The 20,471-nt window shown below is 39.0% G+C and overlaps 1 protein-coding gene across 6 annotated transcripts in view; it reads right to left on the reverse strand.

The window, feature by feature from the left end:
• YAP1 (Yes1 associated transcriptional regulator) overlaps window positions 1-20,471 on the reverse strand; it is a 115,584-nt gene that overhangs the window by 34,426 nt on the left and 60,687 nt on the right. For 3 of the 6 annotated variants that reach the window (XM_089512762.1, XM_089512760.1, XM_089512759.1), the window contains exons 3-4: window positions 14,962-15,077; window positions 9,975-10,088 (exon numbers count right to left, since the gene is read on the reverse strand). In XM_089512762.1, coding sequence (XP_089368888.1) covers window positions 9,975-10,088; window positions 14,962-15,077 — 230 coding nt within the window. The remainder of the gene's footprint in view (window positions 1-9,974; window positions 10,089-14,961; window positions 15,078-20,471) is intronic. The other 3 variants (XM_089512765.1, XM_089512764.1, XM_089512763.1) reach the window with 1 other exon arrangement.

The following is a 20,471-nucleotide window of genomic DNA, read 5'->3' on the forward strand; positions in this document are numbered from 1 at the left end:
TCCTCGTGTCTGGATTCTGCTGCCATAAGGAATCAAATGCAATGACAACAGGCTGATCACCTAGCTACTAACCATGCTGATACAGGGCAATTTATGCCAGACACTGATAACCATCAGCAGCACTGATTCCTTCAAACATTAAAGGAACATAATGGCATTCCAAACAAGAGGAATTGGCAGCTGTGTTTCTTTGGCAAGAACTGATCCAACCTCCCTCCATGCAGCTTCTTGGCCTGGAACTACCCTGAGAAATGAGGAAGAGTATCCTACTTGGAGAGGCTCATACCTACCACAAGTCAACCCAAAAATCACAGACTCAACTGTGATTGTATTAGAAATTTGGGGAAATGGCTCAGCTAGGTCCATACTATGTGGAGGACTGTATCTGCCAAGATGAGCCTGTCTGAGGTCTAAGATCTTTAGGTTAGGCCCACTCCCACCACCTTCCCAGCCACAGTTAGTGAAGGAAAGGGGCTGGCCCTTGCTTGTGGCTGCACCCAGACTTTGAAATACTCTTCCTAGGATGGCTCACCCTGTCTTTCCACCAACAAGTGAAAACGTTTATATCATGATGGATGTTTAGGAAATAAATACAATGGGCTTTCAATGATGAGCTGTTATCTTCTGTCTTTTAATGAAGGAACCATTTTTTAAAATTCTATTGCTTAACTGCATTTTAAAGTAACTTTTATACATGTTTACTGATGTTTTTCTACGTATCTCAAAATGTGGTGGTTTTAAATTTCTAAGCTGTCTTGAGCCCCAGTACTGGGAAAAGGCAGGATGCAAAAGAAACAAACAACAATAATATATTCGAAGGAAATCAAGAACTATGACAACAGTAAAGAGGAAGAAGAAATAATAAGGTAAAAAGCACGCTACTGTATTTTAAGGAAGTGGTTTTTATCAGACTTGCTACCTGTCTTTAATTAGTACTAGTTGAAGCTGTAAGCAGCTAAACTAAATTTACTAAACTAAACATTACCAATGTTTCAATCCAGTAAGAAAACTAGGGGAAATGAAGACTACTTTTTGATCCTACTAGTTGAGAAGGAAGGTGAACTCCATCACTGCTATAATTCAGCAAATCTGTTTCTTTCTATTGCAAAATTCTTGTACAATGCAGGACATATTACTCATTTGTTTGTTGAGTTTTGCATTTTACATAGTAACATGGCCTTTCTGGGGAGTATGTACTTTAGTTCTCATTGTGACATTTGTTATCCTCCTTCTCTCTTTAAAGGAGGATTCACACAGATCTTTATGCTCAGAGGAGGCTTTTCTTGTAACCTAGTGACTATCAATTACTTTTTTTGGAGAAGAGGGCATAAAACAAGACAGCGGCAAATGTGGTGGAACTATCCCTCACAGCCTCTAGATCAGAATTTCTCAATCAGAGTTCCATGAAAGATTGTGGCTGAAAAAAGATTAAATCATTTTTGAGCTGTAGCTATGCAAGTGTTCCCTTAGACCTATAATTTTAATGCAGGAGTTCCCTGAGACCTGAAAATTATTTCAAGGATTCCTACAAGGAAAAAAAAAAAGATTGAGAAAGGATGCCCCTAGAAGGTGTGAGGAAGCCCTTTAATAAAAATTAAAATATTGCAGGGGAAGTGAACACAGAGCAAATGTATTGGCCTCTGGAAATTGCCCATCCTGCAGTACATGTGCTTTCTTGGGTAAATTTGGTGTTTTGCTTTTGCCCTTAGGTACCTGCAAATAACATAACTTCCATCAGTTTTTCAATACAGCTGATAATTAACATTCTAGATACCTAGGTACTTCCTCTAATCAAGTTTGATGGTTGGGTAGCAATTTCCATCTCCATCCTATGATATCTGCAGCCTTTGATACCATTTCTCATTCTAAAGAGTTCCTCTATCCCCACTGCAGCAGCAGATTTTCAAGAGAGACACAATGGGATGAGGGATAATGCTTGTTTGTGAATATGGACTTAATGTTGTTAATGGAAGGGAAGCTAGGATCCAGGTTACTAATTCTGAATTCTAAGATAGAAGGGGGAAAGATCAGACAAGGAAAGGGTGAAAGGAAAACAATTTCTTTGGCAGAAAAATTTGAAAGTTGAAACAGCCATTACTATTATGTACAAAACACAACCAGGGGTAGCTGTGTTGGCCATATAGCAATTCCAGTAAAAACAAAAATCCACTACACAGCGATACCTTTATTGGGCCAATGAAAATGCACACTATACATGTTGCAAGCTTTCAAAGCTTCATTGCCTTCTTCATCAGGCCAGGTCTTACAAACCACACGGGGGGGGGGGGGGGGTAGAATGAAGATGTTATTCACAGGCCTGCATTTTGCTGTTCCTGTTCTTAGTTAAGATGGTATACAGGAGGAAATCTTGCAGGCTTATGATTATGTACAACTTCATAATCCTTAAGATTATGTACAACTTCATGTTTCAAGAATCCCTACTTTCCCTATTAAGAGCAGTGTATCCCCCATTTGCCATCACCTTCAATCAGAGAAGACTACATGCTTCAGTTTCTTTTTTTCTATTCCTTCTTGTTGAGCTCTTTTTTGACCGGGGGGGGGGGGGGGGAGGCCTGGAGCAGATTAAAAGTCCAACCACAAGATAATAATAGCAATAAAACAAAAAAAGACTTCTGGCATTTACTCAAGCTTGTCTTGACTATTCAGACGCAGTGGGCCCAAAAAGGGAAACTATGTAGTTCAAAAAATAAAACAGTTGTATGCATCTGTCTTTTTGATACAGAGGCTTTTGAGTTTAAACAATGCGACTGTAAGAATCTTAGGAAACCATGGAATGCTTCAAAGAAGTGGCTGAAATCTCTTTGAGCAAGGAGACGTCATTATTTACAGCAAACTGAGTGTGTATTTCCAGAATGGAGAAGTTTCCAACTTCTGACCTTTGCTCTAGCTGTTTATTCCAGATAGCCTTTAACAACACTCATAAGGAAGGGGTGGGAAGAGGAGTGGAGAGAAGGGAAGAGAAAGACTGCTTGGGAAAAGAGAGAAAAACAGAAACTGTTTCTCTCAGATCAACACATGGCCCAGATGGTATATTTTGCAGTTCACTAACTCTTTCTCTGAGATGTCCTCTCCCTCATCTTCATGCAAATATGCTTGTTTCCCACAGTAAAACAAGCTTAAGGTGACTCCCTGAAACTGTTCTGGCATTGGTCAACATCAAAAAAATTCTGAAGCAATTCTATGCAATTCTAAAATTTTGCTTGCAAATTACATTCTATTGCACTTCTACTACCACTGAAGGTACTGACTGGAGAGGGGGGCTATTTCAATGGTGGTGTCCCCATCTATGTAGTGTCCACGGCAACATCTTTTTCAGCACCAAGCAAAACAAAGAAACAAGCAAAACCCACTTTTTTTTACAGAGGCATTAAATCATTTGAATTTACACAGAACTGTATTGCTATGCTGCTTTAACCTTTTCATGAAAATATTCGGAAATCTGTGTTACTTGCTTATCTAGTTTGTAAGAATCTCTGAAAAAAGAAACATTGCAGGACTGGATACAAGTAATGTAAACAAACTGATAAATGAAATAATCTTGATGCCAACCTTAAAATGAAAGGCAGGCAACAATTCAGTGTGTCTAAACAGTAATTAACTTAGAAAGAATTTCTTCCAGGTGGCCAAACAGAGGAGATTTGGGGATCTGAATGAGCCAGTTCCTCTCCACTCCTTCTCAGGCCATTGTTGTGATACATATAATGAACTGACTTAAAAGGTAATTAAAACCAAATCGAAAGGAAAAGGGACAATTCAGATCAAGTTTCCAGCCCACTGATTCATCTATTTCCGGTGAACACTAATTCACTAATTGGCTACTCAAACACTCAAAACATATCAGTTTGCCACTAAACAGAACCTTTGAGGATTTAGGCACATGATTAGGAACACTTTGCTTACAGAGCCCACATATCCCTTGTGCTAAAGATATGAATATCTGTTTTGGAGAATAAATTATGAAATTAAGAATTTTTGTTTGCTTTCTGTACTGGCATTAAAGAATGCCAAATAAAATGGTTTATTTCAAGGGCTCAGAATCTTTCAGAAGTAATAGCTAGTAACTTCCAGATGGGATACCTTTTCTCTGGAATGGAAATAAATACCCAGGCTCTATGATAACTTAAATATTCACAATTAGCATAATAAGATATTCAGATTTTATACTAGCTATTTTAACACTTTGTTTTGATTTTTTTTTGCACTGCTTCATTCTTTTAAAATTACGAGTTAACTCAGTGCATTTAATAAGGCTTTGTGTATTAAGTTTTCAGAGATTATGAGTGTAAGCGTTAACAAGCCTGTGCACGCTGCACCCATGCTAAACCAGGTTATTAAGAAACATGAGTGAATTTTAGACAAACAAGACCTTATTTTTTTTTAAAAAAGAACATTTTGATTTCTATCTAGCCAAGTGACTCAGATGACTTATAGATCACAAAGGTAGACAATTCTAATGTAAAGTTGAAGGCTTTCATGGCCGGCATCCATAGTTTTTTGTGGGTTTTTCGGGCTATGTGGCCATGTTCTAGTAGACAATTCTGGTAGTTAGGACAATGTGTAGGCTCTGAAGTTTTATGAAAATTACATGCAGGGCTAAAATGGAAAACTGCCTCAACTCAACAAATCTATGGGGCATTGTCAAAGACTACCGATCTAGTGTCATGTATGCATACCTACCACATGGATGTGACTTAGACAAGTCAATATATTACAGATCTAATCTTTAGCTGAAATATGGGGTTTTGTTGTTGTTGTTGTGTGCCTTCAAGTCATTTCCAACTTATGGCAATCTTAAGGTGAACCTATCATGCCTAGTACTTATTGGATATATCAGCATTTTTACTGACGGGTTTGAGTATTATTTTATTCTACATCCAGGTTCTGCACACAGACCCAAGGATCCCTGTCTACCTATTAGTTTGGCAATAGTTTTAACCCATCCCTTTTACATATAACCCATTATTTTATTCTGCTCTTAATAAAACTGAGCTATACTTTGATGCATTTTTTCCCTAGAACCTATCATGGGGACTTCTTGGCAAGATTTGTTCAGAAGTTTGCCATTGCTTTCCCCTGAGGCTGAGAAAGTGTGACTTGCCCAAAGTCACCCAGCAGGTTTCATAACCAAGCAATGAATTGAACCCCTGTCTCCAGAGTCGTAGTCTAACACTCAAACCACTACGCCATGCTGGCTCTTGAAATGCAGGTACTGTATAAATAAACATAAAGGGGAGCAAATATTTATTGTAACAGAAAGAAAGCTTTAGTGCATGCCTGCTCTACTGCATATAAAGAGATTCCACCTCAACATTAGGAGGAACTTCCTGACAGTAAGGGCTGTTCGACGGTGAAACAAACTCCCTCGGAGTGTGGTGGAGTCTCCTTCCTTGGACGTCTTCAAACAGAGGCTGGATGGCCATCTGTCAGGGATGCTTTGATTTAGATTTCCTGCAGTGCAGGGGGTTTGACTGGATGGCCCTTGCGGTCTATTCCAACTCTATGATTCTATGATTTTATGAAATCCAATTAGCCAATGTGATTGTTTCACATTACAATCAAGAAATATTTTTTGCAAGTTCAAGAGGAACCCAAATGTTCAATGAATGATTCTTGCCATCACCAAGAGGTGTCTAATGGATTCTCTAATTATATATATGGAATACTGAATTAATACATTCTTTAGATTGTGATTCTTATTGTAACATAACATTTATCACAATTAACCATTTACATAACTATTACTAACATTTTACCTTCAGAGCCCTCATACAGTACATATTTTTAAATTCTCATATTGTCAAACGATATATTGATATGCTGTCATATAGTGGTTCTCTCTTAACTGTAAGATAAATATGAAATTGTTTTAGAGAACAATTCATACTTCATTGTGTACAATCACAGTTGAGAAAGTTACTTTAAAAATGGTTAGTAAAACGTATGGTACAACATATAGCAGCTTAAATACACTAAAGGCACCAGACCCTGTTTGATCTTGTAAACTAAGCAGGGCCAGTTCTGGTTAGTACTTGGATGGGAGACTATCAACAAATACCAGGTGCTGTAGACTATATTTCAGAGGAAGGAACTGGCAAAACCACCTTTGAGCATTCCTTGTCTAAGTAAATGCAATAAAATTCATAGGGTTGCCATAAATCAACAGAAAACCTAAAGGCACACACACACACACACACAGAGTACCAAGTCCCACAAAGTAAATGATTAGTTACAGTTCCCTTTCTTTTTTTCTTTTTTAAAATAATAATTCTTTTTCATTTCTCAAACATAGGTAAAATGTTGAGAAAGAACAGCAGTGTTGTCTGCTGCCACAAAAACAACAAAGCATCTTGGGCAACAATCAGGAATATTTGGAGTAAGTTTTCACTGACTACCCTATTTCATTAGATTGCAAGAAATTATAAATCTTGTTAGTTCTTACAGAAGACTAAATCAGAGGCCCTCTGATTTTTCCTATCCATTGTCCCCAGAGCTACACCAAGCCCTGATCATGAATGTAAGCTCCTGGGTTGCCATGAAAAAATCATAGCTATTAGGAACCTCAGGTTGTATTTCAACATATTGTTACAATTGTTCCACCATAACATAGAACTTTTCACATATAGTATGTGCTTCAGTATGTTTGATTTGTTAGAACTACTTCATACTATGTGGGTGGGGTGCACCAACCTCCATCAACTCCCAGTGGTAAAACTCTGTTCTTGCTGAGTGTCACAACCATGTTTTTGGCGGGGTACAGATGGCAGAAAAGGGGAGGTCCACAGCTGCCCCTTTTCTTGCCGGGTTGGAGGCAGGGCAGCCTCACTGGCAGCCCCTGCAGCTCCAACCTGGCACTTTTACAGGCCCTGGGGAAGTGGCAAAACGCTCCTTCCCTGTATCCTGGAAAGGGGTGTCCATGGGGCTTCATGCCCCATGGACACCCCGACAGGCGCAGCCAGAGGAGAAAGGGGCTGCTCACAATCTAGTTCCCGCGGGAATGAGGCACCCTCCCAGAAGGAGCTTTGTTTCGGAGCTCCTTCTCGCGTTGCAAATAGGGCGCCCTAAGTGCCATCCAGTGGCACAATGACATCAGGTGCGTGCCGGTCCATTTCGCTGTGGTGCGCACATGACGGCATTGTCGTGCGCTGCGTATGGACGGCGCCATGCCAAGATGGCGCCCTCCATATGTAGTAGGGCTGGGGAGCGTGCGGTTGCTGCGTGCTCCCCAGCCCTACTTTTGGCCCCAGCACGGCACTTCCGTGCTCTCTGTACTGGGCCATAGTTAGGGAACTAGGTCTGTATCTTATTGGCTGACTAAGTCCTAAGTCTTCTTTCAATCCTTAATCCTCATCTCCATTTGCCAATAGATAGGATTTTTAAGGTTTTACCGTTTTTCATTATGAGTGTCTTGAATCTAGTTTTATTTAATGCTTGAACAGTAATAAATATTAGCAAGGATGTTAAACCATAAAAACGTGAAATGTTGAGTCTTCTAGCATTGTGTATTCTATGGCACTTGTGCAGTCACTGCCTCTCCCTAAAGAGGCCCACAGATGTTGATAGGTCAGAAACCCTGTAAAGCTTCAAAGCCTTTTGTACAGCCCTCAGGCTGACCTACTCAGTGATCTGCACATTATTTTCATTAGCTGCACTAAGGCCAAGGTTGAATTTTGGAAGCCACAAAGGTTCGACTTTCTTGCCAGCCTTAGTTGCACTGTATATTTCCACCTGAAGAGGCATATAGTTCTAATCAGTTAGAACCACTCAATGCAGATACTGTTTTTTGTTTCAAAAAAGCTTGCCTTTATTTATTTATTTATTTATTTATTTATTTATTTATTTATTTATGGTGATTTCACAGATCCTGCTCTACTATCATGAAATTAAGAACAGCTTCCATCAGGCAATCTCCCATCTAAACTTTACCTAGGTAATATCAACCTTCAGGTCCAGTTCCTGAGCACACAGTAAAGCACACCAGTGAACCTACAAATATGCATCAATTATTTTCTGCCTTTCATCTTATTAGCTAAAAGGACGTACAAACTGTATACATGTGAACAGGTAGAATTATAACATAAAGAGATGCATAATCCAACAGTATTTCATGGAGAAACTGAAATATGAGTTTGCCTGCCTGCCTGAATTCCATCCAGATTTAGATTGCAGTCTTAAACATAATTATCAGTTAGTTCCCTCTTCACACAGGGCTTACCTCTGAGTAAAACAAAAACAAAACAAAAAAGCATAGAGACTCCAGTTTGTGTAAAAGTGAGAAATCTACAACCCACTCACCCATAACTGGGGAAGCTGAAAATTTCCCCATCTTTGCTATCTCGATGCTTTAGTTAAGTTTGAAACATGACCCAAATATCATTTCCTGCTAAACTTGGAGAAAAGGGGGGGAAATGAAATAAAAATGGACCAAACACAAAATTACAATGTAATTTCCTGAACTTTCTGTCAATTGGTTGCCAAAAAATGTTAGTCACACAATCTCTCATTCATCAAGGACATGTTTCAACATAGTATTTCAGAGCTGAACTGTCACTTCACAGCAATGAAAGTTGCTTGATTCTCTTACATATAGTGTACCACAAAAAGACAACTATTTTGTGGCATTTGTGGTTGATTTGCAACAAATGTTATTGTGGGGACAAAGAATACTGAACTTTGTTATAAACAACTGTATGCTCCCATTGTTTATCTACTTGGTATTTATCTTCCACAGATCATTACAGTAAACTGAAGGACAAGTATTAGAATAATCTAAGTTAGACAACAAGTACCTGACATACTTTTCTATTAATGAGTGCAAATTTTACAGCAGATATTTATATTGGCAAGCAACATTTTGAGTGCAACAAAAACTGGCAGCTGAAACACAGACCTAGTTGCTACTGCTAAGCTAGGCTTGCATGCCGACCACGGACTGAGTTCACTGAATCTTCACAATCATCCTAACTACAGATGACTGGCAAATATGCTGCCAATATAACTGCTGTGCTAGAAATGGGAAATTAGGCAAGGGAGGAAAAAGGAATTATACTGACCTGGCAGAAAGGAGAGAATCAGGTATTTAAGGGACCAAGTGCTGAAAAACTTAGTGTACGAATTACAACAGCAGAAAGGAAGATGAAGTTTGAAAATCTGAATAGAAATAGGATTCAGGAGAGAGAGTGTTTCCATTACACACCTTGCATAGCACTGAAGTATGAGCCATGAATTTGAAAATTCATGGTTCACATTTGGCTTTTGTTCTAAACTCTTTAGATACCCTCAAAGGAGCATTCTAAGCCCTCTATCTGCAACAGAGGGATAATGCTGACAAACCGCTAAAAGACAATTCTAACAACTGGCTATGTAAGCAAAGCATGTCCAACACTACATAAATACTAAACATGATTACAGCAGCCTGCAAAATATGGATCAAAGGGGAACATGGGAAGGCAGCACACAACTAAAAGATGGTTATATTTATAAGTAGAGGTAGGCTGAGGGGCAACTTCACCCACTACTCTAAACTCGAAACAGCATTAGTGGGTAGAGGAAAAAGAAAACTGCATAGACACAAAGGCCAGGATCCCAATTTAGTCATACTCAAAAAGAAAACTCACTGAAATCAGTCAGACTTTTTAGCTGTGGCTAGTAATCCACTGATTAAAATGAGTCTACTCTATGACCAACTAAAGTTGGTTTACAGATTGTAAACATCTTAGAGAGTGCTGAGTTCACTATGAAGTGGTATAGAAATGTAAATACTATTGCTATTGCTAACTAAATCCAGATTAAACCCGAAGCAAAGAGTTAGCTGAGTGGATGACCTCCACAAATTAATTTGAAATAGCCACATCTTGGGTTGCAGGTTTCCATTTGTAAATATTATATTTACCTAAGTACAAAAGTGTTTTAAGTGAAAAAAGGAAAAAAAGGTCTTAAGTGAGAGGAACTTTTACCAAAGCGTGGGTCAAGCCTTGGATCTAGCCAAGATGTAGTCTTGTTCTTATGGTTTATGTAGTAAATTTCTCCATCCTGGGTCATGGCTTGTTCCCATCCATCAGGGAGCGGGCCTGTAACACAGAAGGAAGCAATTCATAGTAGGCTGTGGTTTGCCCTTGCTGAAAAAATTAACTATTTTTATAAAAAGAAACCCAAAATAATTTACCATGAACACAGCACGCATGAAACAAATAGTTTCAGTATCTAGCAGCTCTGAGTTTGGGGATAGAAAGAGCAGCTGTGTCCTAGTAAAGCACTTATTCACACATCTGAGTGAAAATTTCAAAGTACCCATCTTTTGTTGATCCTCAAATTTTTGTGTTCCAAGGGCTTAAAAGTCATTCTCATTATACAAGCAGGAGACCATTTCCTGGGCCCCAACATCTCAAAATCCGACTAAGCAACTATTTTCATCTTTGCTTCTCTGTTATCCCCTCTAAGAAGTGACTGAACACTGCAGGAGTTTAAAAATCTACCTTTGGTTCTTTCTGCATTCCTGCTTAGTGTTTTTATGCTACTTGTCATATGTTGTACTTTGTCTTTATGCAATGGTGAGATACAATCAGGTTCCTATATCAAAATATTTGAATGCTGTAAAGGCTACTATTAATGAAATGTATCTTGTATTTCTGTGAGGGTCAGCAGACCATGTGCTGGCACAGCATCTGGTAGTTCACCCTCTTTTCTTTACTGTTTATACAACTGAAAAACCAATCACTTATTTCATATAACAGCACAGATGAGCTAGGAGCTATAAAGCATTCTGTGCATTAAAAAATAGAAAGAGTATTAATCACAAAAGCACTTGTTTACTGGCTGGGAACTGTGGCATTCTGTTTTGCTGCACTGTCCTATTTTAATGAGCATTGCTAAGGTTTAGCATTCAGACATCAGAGAAGAACATGCTCCACTTAGTTCCAATGCAAATTCCAAACACATACATTCATTATGTAAATGTATGCTAATTATGTAGAAAGTGAAGATGATTAACTAGTAAGCTTTCGATGTTGCTCACCCAAAGCAGAGAGAATGAACTTCTAAGTTAGGAAGGCCACCCAAGAGAGCACAAAAGGAGAGAGATGTGAGGAGGGCAAGAGACAGGGAAGTTTATTAGCAATATTTTTACACTGCCTTTCTATAAAACTCAAAAGATGGAGAGCAAAACACATACTTCCAGTTACATTAGATACAGAACTGTCTACAACCTTCACACCTATAACTTACCACTATCAACAGTTTGAGGGATTCCTGCCATTGTGTGCCTTCAATGCATTTCCAACTTATGTCAACCCTAAGGCAAACCTATCATGATGTTTCTTGGCAAGTTTTCTTCAGTAGAGGTTTGGCATTGCCTTCCCCTGGAGCTGAGAGCATGAGACTTGCTCAAGGTCACCCAGTGGGTTTCATGGCCAACTTAACATACTTTATGCAGTATATTATACCTTGCTGCTCTTTATGTAGCAGATGGGTACCAGGTGAATACAGGTGAAGCTGGCAGGAGGTAAAGGCGACACTTTGGTGATTGTGTCTATTTTTGGTTTCAAGCTTTATCCATGGCAAGTCATGAAGGCATAAGATGTGGGAAACTGCGTGTTCCCTCTACAATTCTAAACATTATTCAGTGTATAGTAATTAGGCTGTGTGTTACTATGGTCACAGATACATCTGGGGCCAAGATGGATGATTAGACCTCCTGTTCCATTCTTTTATCTCCAGTACATATTTATACTATTCCTTCTTCATTCTTAGGGACTCCTAAGTATAATTTCCTTTTTAAGTTTAGGAAGGACAACTAACTCATATAGCAACCAAATTATTAGCAAGGAATGGTCTTCCAAATTAGTAACACATGCGGTTTGCTATCATGAAGCTTTTTATCACCACTTCTCATGTCACAACTGATAAAGAAATATCAGCAAATTGCACTGCTTCTTTTATTGGAGTAATTAGTTCAGTTCAAGCTACCCTTCTGATGTGTCTATACATGTCCCGCTCCTCTTGCAATCAAGCACACCAGACATAAGCCTTTCCCCCTCAAATAGGCCCATGAGGAAAATTTACATGGACAATGATATTTCTAAAGTTTTCTGCCCCACCTGTTTCCACTGTGAACTTTTTAGGGGAAACATAAAAAGCTGCAACCACCACTAGTGCATCTGGGAAACTATGATTTAGTGTTACAGTTCTGCTTTATATAAAATGTCATAGATGCTGTTGAATTTAAATTTCAGCAAAACATCATAAGAAGGACAAAAATACCCCAGAGTTTGCTAATTCTGATTGCAAAGCTCTGAGATATGCAGGAAAAGTTCACAGTTATATTAATACAGCCATTATCTCTTCACACAATTTCACACCAGGAAAGCCACATAGTAAAGACAAACCTTAGTAAGTTATAGATAGCTATAGATTCCAGTTCTGCTTATTAACCTAAAATGATTGTTTCTCTATTCAATCTCACTTATAAAAATTAGGAGAAAAATTGTCATACATATAAATATCTTGAGGCATGCAAGTTGTCCCAGGATGAACAGGCAAAAGGAGATGTCACTCACATGAGGAAAATTAAGATCCTCTAACTCAGATTCAGGGTTATAGGCATATTTTTATTATCTGCCCGTTTACTGAAAGGGGCAGATAAACTACAAGGCAAGGCAACCCTTTCCCATTCAGTCACCAGATTCTTAGGGAAAGCTTGCTGCAGACAGAGTGTGAACTTTCATCTTCTACATGGAGATGGTCCCAACAAAGATCCAAACCATTTGCTCACAAGGGCAGGGTCCCCAACCCAGACACCACATCATTTCTCTTCAGTTATCCCATATACACTAACTTGACCTGAACTTGCAAAATGCATCATCTGAGTCCTTCTTTTGCATCCTAATAACTGAAGAACAGTTGGATAGAATGGTGGGACAGCGCCATTTTTGGTTGTGACATCCAGACTGCAGAACTCTCAACTGCCCCCTAAAAAAACCCCCAACAACCTCTATTATTCACACCAGGTATTTCCTTTAGCTTCAATTCCCTTTTCCAAGTGATTAAATTTAAAAACTGTTTGAAATGTTCTCAGTGCTTACTAGCTATTCTAGGTGCAGGGCTAAAGATGGTGTGTTAAATAAATATGTTGAAAGTGATCCTAGCACCTGGGCATAACAAGCCAAAGAGGAACCAGAAGTAGCTGCATGTAAATTACACATGAATAAATACTAATATAATGAAAGATCTATCTGGATCAGCAGCAAACAAGTTTGCTCCATCTTCTACATGACATCCTTTAAACATACCCAGCTTCTTAAGTTGTTACTCATAACGTTTAGTTTCCAAATCTTTGATCATCTTGGGCACTTGTGCATGTTCCAGCTTGTTGATATCCTTCTGTGATGCCCAGAACTGGACATAGTATTTCAGATTAGGTCTGATCAAAGCACAATAGAGTAGAACTACTACTTCCCTTGATTTGGACACTATACTCCTGTTGATGCAGTATCACACTGTTTATTCATGTGTAATGTGGGGCCTACTAATACCCTTAGATATTTTTGACATGTACTGCTTTCAAGTCAGGTGTCCCCCATTCTATGTTTCACAGTATTTGCCAGATTCTGACCAAGTTAACAAACATGCAGAACTGGGAATGTGATGTACATAGGAATCTCCAGGTAATGTTTCTCAGTCTCATTACTGTGTTTAAATAAAGGGGAGAACATAATGGTTATCACAGGCTCCTCTTCCTTCTGTTTTTGAACAATGTGGCTGTTATTATTAAACATGGTTACCTTCAAACTGTAGCATAAAACAAGATTCAGACTCCCATTTAGGCCACAGTTAGCATTAACCACATTATTCCTTAGGAGGCCACTGCATCAAGTGTGGAAGCAACAAAGGACAAAAGCAGATGGGGGAAAAGCGCCATCTTTGGGCTGTGTAGGGTTTATACAAGATACGCCCCCAAAGTGGCTGGAAGCCGTGTAGAGAGCACGCCAACCCAGAAAAGCGGGCACAAAAAGGAGTGGTGAAAAGCCACTCCTGCCGGCAGCCAAGTCCAGGACTGTGGCAGCAGCTTACTTTGGAATCAGGTCTGTGCATTTGCCCATCCTGGCACAATCGGGCCAGTGCAGTCCCGGCATGAACCTTTTGGCCTTCCTGCTTTGGGCCATAGTTACCTAAATCTAATTGTTATTTCCAACTGGACAAAATCTGCTGAATTAAAAGAACTTACATAAATGTTGCCTTTTCAAGTTCTTACTGACTTAATGTATCTACTTCTTAGGACTACTCCAGTTAGGACTAACAATTCAATTTAGGCCTAAGCTTCCATAAGGCTCTATATTTAGATAACATCTGAATATCTAAATAGAACATCTCAGGGTTTTTGAATGACAAACTAACTGCCTATAGAGTTATCCTACTTGGTTTGAGCCATCAACAATAAAAAGAAGAAAACAATGCTCATGTTTTCAAAAGATGTGTTTTGTACAATTGAAATGTCAGAAAATATCACAGCAAGAAGAAATAGAAGAGCAATGCATCAAGAACTATACATAGACAGAAAAAAGCAGAAAAGGTTTAAGACAAAGGAAAAATAGCAACAGAAAATGTTATGCTAATCAACATGAAGAAATTAGAATATTTTGAGCACAAACTTTATTATAACTTTTAAAAACAGTCCTGAATTATTTCAGAATAAATAAGTTTATTTTTTTCACTTGCACCTTGCTACCTTTTCTCAGGTAATGCAGGTCCCTCATTATACAAATTCATGTTGTTTTTAATGGAGTATTCTACCTACTTAAGAGAAGCAACAGCATATAATAATTATACAGGAAGCATTTATGGATGATAATAATGGCAGACTGTACTTAGGTGACACATAAACTTTCCACTGTAAAATGCTAAACCACGTGCAGCAATTTATTTGAAAATTTGTTGATTTCCCCTTACCAGTTGCTGAATTCATGATATTCTGTTGAACTGGCGGGCTTGTGGGAGCTGTAACATTCATCTGGGAAAGGAGGGCCTTCCTTGGATCCTGCCATGTTGTTGTCTGATCAATGTGACTAAGACAAAACAGAAGAAGGAATTTAGCCAACACATAAAATATTCTAAGATTAAAGAAAGCAGTTAGAAAGCCAGCATTAAACAAAAGCCCACACAGAACTGGCATCAAATAATTGCCTTCACAAAATGTGGCCCCAATCACTGCAGCTGTGGGAAGCACAGTAAGCCTACCCATTTCTCAGCCGTTGTCTTTCAACAATAGCATGTGCCCACTGAATATAACGCTGAAAATCATTTTCAGACAGAAGACACTTCAAAAATGGTTTGGCATAATAGGTTTGGTGTTTAAGACCCCTCCATCAGAGCAGAAAGCCACCTTGAGTAACACTAGTCACTCTTAGTCTTGATGTTTTGTTTTGTTTTGTTCTGGAGGTAGGGGTGTAGAATACAAATAAAGTTAACAGTGGCCCATTACAGATGGGCCTTTGCTCTGCCCCCAGTACGTACTAGGGGTTGGCCGAGGACACAGCATCCAGTCAGGCCTCACCCCTAGTACGTACTGGGGACATCAAAATAGCGGCGCCCTATAGACATGGGCACCACCATTTTGACATGGATGCTTAGCATCTGCACGTGACAGCACGGTTGTGATGCCGCAAGTGCGCCATTGGCGCCTTGCAGCGTCACAACTGTGCCGCAAGAAGAACCCACTTTTTGCAGGTTCTTTTTGCTGTGCGGGGGAGCCGCACGGTTTGTCCGCAGCAGCTCCCTCATGCAGCAAACACGGGCGCCGGCAGAGCGCCCTTTTTGGGAGCTCTGTAAAGCGCCAGTAATTCTTATTATTAAAGTGTGTCAAGAAAAAAGAGAAAATACTCATTGGCTCCATCTGAAGAATCTTTTGTTCTAATCTATATCAGATAATGTCAGTCTGCTATCAAAACAAACGGATTTCAAACACTTCCACTGAGAGGCATAAATAAGGGCTGGAGCTGAAACTCTTACGGCTACAAGACAAGAACAAGAGATGGTATCAGCTCTGAATGCAACCAGCTGAGGGTTGACCATCTCATGTTTTTATGTTTCCAAAGCTATGTAAAAGTATAATTACCATATATACTGGATTGTACCTTGAAGCTGAAAGCATGTTTTGGGGCCAAAATTATGGATTTTGATATGACCCATGGATATGTTGAAGGTAAAACATAAAGGCATGTAATGAAGGATGTAAAGGACGAAGCAAAAGAAATGATGCCAAAAAACTTACAAAATTCTGGCAGGCATAACTGTTTGTGCTCACCTTAAAGGCTGGATGGATGAGGAGCGAACTATAGTAAATTGTGGCTATGCAATGTGTGGGGGAGGCAACCAGGTGCAGATGGGGCCAAGAAAATGTGCAGATGTCAAAAAGAAAGAAAAGGCAAATAAAATAAAATGGGAACTATATTAGCAGTGATTATATAGCTCTTACTTTTTAACTTTAATGTGATAGCTCTGCCTGACAAACATACACAAATGTCTTATTCAAAACTTGATTCCTTTGGAGCTCCTTTGAGGGAAGTGCCAAAGAGTTGCCGCCAACACCTCTTTCCCACCAAGGCATTCAAAAAGGTCAGAAGCGGTGCTGCAATGGAGAGAGTAGGGGGAGTCAGTGCTTTCTTTTAGGCATTCCTGGGATGGACTAAGCTCTCACTTTTAGCCATTCTACTCAGAGATGGGGATGATTCTCTTTTTGGAAAGAGTTAAAGCACAGCACTTAAACTGACCATTGGATAAGGCTGTTAGAGTCCATTTTCTGACTAAAATTTCTAGACTTATATATGAGTATATATAGTAGCATTATTAGAGAAAAGGATTTTTTTCACAATACAAATTTAACCATGATGGTGAGAAGTAATTATTTAACTATTTAGATAGCGGTCTGAAAAAAGTCATTGATTTCTCATTGCACAACAGTCTTAAAGAACAGAGCATGCAAATCATGAGGGCACTCCAATGACTAATAACGTTTAGTTTCACCAAAGGGTGGAACAACAACAAACATATACAATGGGCCCTCCCCTTACTCGGAGATCCATTCCGGATCCCTCCGCGTAAGGGGAAATCAGCGAATGCTGGAGCCACATTGGAACTAATGGGGTTTGTACCCGCGACACACACCCTATTAGTTCTTCCAGGGCGCGCGAATGGCTCTAAAACATGGGCGCACTGTATAGTCAAAAATTGACAATAAAAACACAACACTATAAAATGCTAAAAAACTAAAAGGAGCCCTAGTAGCGCAGTGGTTAAATGCTGGTACTGCAGCCACAACATTGTAAATTCGACCCTAGAGGAGGGCTCCAAGGTCCACTCAGCCTTCCATCCTTTTGTAGGTCAGTAAAATGAATACCCAGCTTATTGCGGGCAACTGGTTTTCATGTTGTAAAACGCTTAGGGAGTGCTAGTTCACTGATAAGCGATATACAAATGTATTTGTTAGTGCTACTGCTATAAAATGAAATTGGTCATTTTGTTTTGATTATCTAAGGAATTTTATTTTCAGCAAACCCACCATTCCAATCAATATGCACCTCTCTTCATGTATTCCTCCATCAGATTGACCTTTGGGGAATTTTACTTTCATTCGGTCACACCATTCTATAAGCCAATCTCTACCAACCTGTGACATCCAACACACACCATGTTTTGAATAACAGTTCCATCATTCCTGACTTTTGGCCATACCAAGAATTAATGGATGCTGTAGTGCTAAACATAATACTAGGTTGAGAAAGGCTGCTTGCTATAAGGCAATTCAAAGGACCAGAAATAGGAGAGAGTTCATGTAAAAAGGCAACAGTTCATTTAACACTGCTCTTAATATTCACTTAAAGTTCCATAAAATTTTGTTTTTATGAAGTAAAACTACCCATACATTTTGCTTTTTAAAAAAATGTACCGTGGGCCCTTGCTATCCACTGGAATTTGGTTCAAGGACCCTCCGTGGATACCAAAATCAGTTGATGCTCAGGCCCCTTTACATACAATGGCACAGCAGAATGGCAACTCTTATATAAAATGGCAAAATCAAAGAGTGCTTTTGGAATTCACATATTAAAAAAATATTTTCAACAGTCGATAGTTGAATCTGTGGATAAAGAAACCATGGGTATGGAGGGCTGACTGTAGTAGTGCCAGTTGTGTTATTAGCTGACTCATTTCCAGTTCTCTGAATCTGCTTATTCAGAATTCCAGGCAAAGAAACAGCAGGGGGGGGGGCATGATCTGACTGCTCTAATGAAACAGTTGATATTACTCTTCAGGAGAAAAGTTGCATCACATGTCGTATTATGGGCAAACCTTCTGAAGAAAGTGCCAAAAAATGACATTAGTGCACACAGTGCACACAGACACTTGCAGGGATAGGTAACATATTTTACAGTGATTTTAAAAACAAAACAAAACAAAACAAAATCACTCCTGATGACCATTCTAGTTTGCAGGCAAATATATTTACTAATGTGATTACTGCCAGGATATTGAATTAAAATTAACCGCCTTCTGCACTCCAGTCCCCCTCTTCCACAGCTAAACTGAATATATGGTTGAAACAGGGGGAGGAAATGCAAGTGCCATTTAATAAAGATTGGCATACCTACGTTAGCACACATTTTGTAATATACATCTGTTAGCTAATGCATTATTATGGAGGAACAAAACAACCATCTTCTGGAAAGAACCTTCTATTAATTCTCTTACTATTTTCCATCATGTTCTTGCAGACTAAGTTTACAATGTGGACCAAAGCTTATGAATCACTTAGTGCACACTTTATGGCTTTATTTAGTTAAGCATACAATATACTTTCAACCTTTCTAATAAATGCACTGAAAAGTCTTCCCTTACTAGCTGCTCTATTCCAGTTTGTCAATATTGATAAAAAGACAATGAAAGTTCTAAATGCATTCCCATTTCTAAAATAAACATCCATTAATATAATAATTAACAATTAATCTTTGCCTCCTCAATTCTAATTTCAAATACAAAGAGTAACTTTGCTGAAAATAATTGCACAGTTACTAGCCGCCATCACTGCTATCAGAGCAACTGATGATGTTAATGTATATTGGTAGAAAATATCCACAACTACTCCTAGATCCTACCCACATTCCAATTAATAAAGTTAGACTGCCTGATTCATGCTGTTCATAAAGAGTTTGGCTCTTATTTCTTTGGTACATAGTCTGTTCTTTAGAAGTTTTGTACAGCTGGAATAGAATATTTGAAACAAACCACCATGGATGAATGTCACTTTTTTCCATCTCAAAAAATCCCTGCATGCCACAGAAGGAAGAAGTAGTTCCACCAAGAAGGTGAATTGACTTTTTAAAAAAACCTCTGCGCAAAAACCTCATTGTCATCTTACGAGATGTTTTCCCTAAAGGAAGACATGCCAAGGATATTCTGGTGAGAGACTGTTTCAGACAAACTTGATCCTTGTTTCCAGATGAAAATACAAAGCCAATGCTTACTGATGTTCATGCGAAAGATTTTAGCAGCCCCCACCCAGGTAAGCAGCTATGTTCAGTGTGAACTAAACCTGTTAAAGAGAAGCCGTATGTAGAAACCATTGCAGCTATTGGTCTGAGAATACCATGTCACAAGCCACTGTCACCAGATCCTTGCTCCTGGAGTATGGGGAGCTGATGGAGGAATAAGCAGCACTCCTAGTTATGATTGCCACTTGACCCTGTATAGCTTCTAAAGGATCAAGACGATCTTCCATAATATGAACTTGGCTTTATAAATGTAAAACTCAAATCCAGGAAAGGCATAACATCATATCACAAACTTGGGTCCTCTGGGAAAAATCTATTGCAGCCAGCAAAAACTAAGCAGGCTGCGGTTACCCAGAGGACCTTCTCTTCTGCCACTCCCAAGTTATGGAATGTCCTGCTGGAGGAGACCCATCATATTACCAATCTTGACAGCTTTAAAAAGGCAGTCAAGACGGATCTCTTCCGACAGGCCTTCCCAGATTAGCATCTCTGTCGCCCCCACTGACTACCCTGTCTTGTCCACTTTAATAATTTTAACAGTATTGCTTTATTGTTACTGTTTATAATTATGATTTATTGGTTATGGTGGGTGGGTGGTTTTTTGGGACATTGTATTTTATTATATTTTAATGTTTTAATGTTGTTAGCTGCCTCAATCTTAATGGAGAGGTGGGGTATTAATGAAATTATTATTATTATTATTATTATTATTACATTGATTTCCCATTATGTCACACCTTTGTGAACGTTAAATTTTAGTTAAACTTATCAAGTTCAGTACTGCTCACAGACATGGATTCCTGCTTAAAAATATTCTCAGAGCTGAACAAAATGAAGATTACAGCTAAGTAATATTGGTGGTTATTGGCACTGAAGCACTCATAACAACATTTATAACTGCACGGTAGGAGGTAG

Source organism: Sceloporus occidentalis, unplaced genomic scaffold (assembly GCF_023333645.1).
Source record: "Sceloporus occidentalis isolate IW3139 unplaced genomic scaffold, rSceOcc1.0.p SCAF_2, whole genome shotgun sequence".
Lineage (NCBI taxonomy): Eukaryota > Metazoa > Chordata > Lepidosauria > Squamata > Phrynosomatidae > Sceloporus > Sceloporus occidentalis.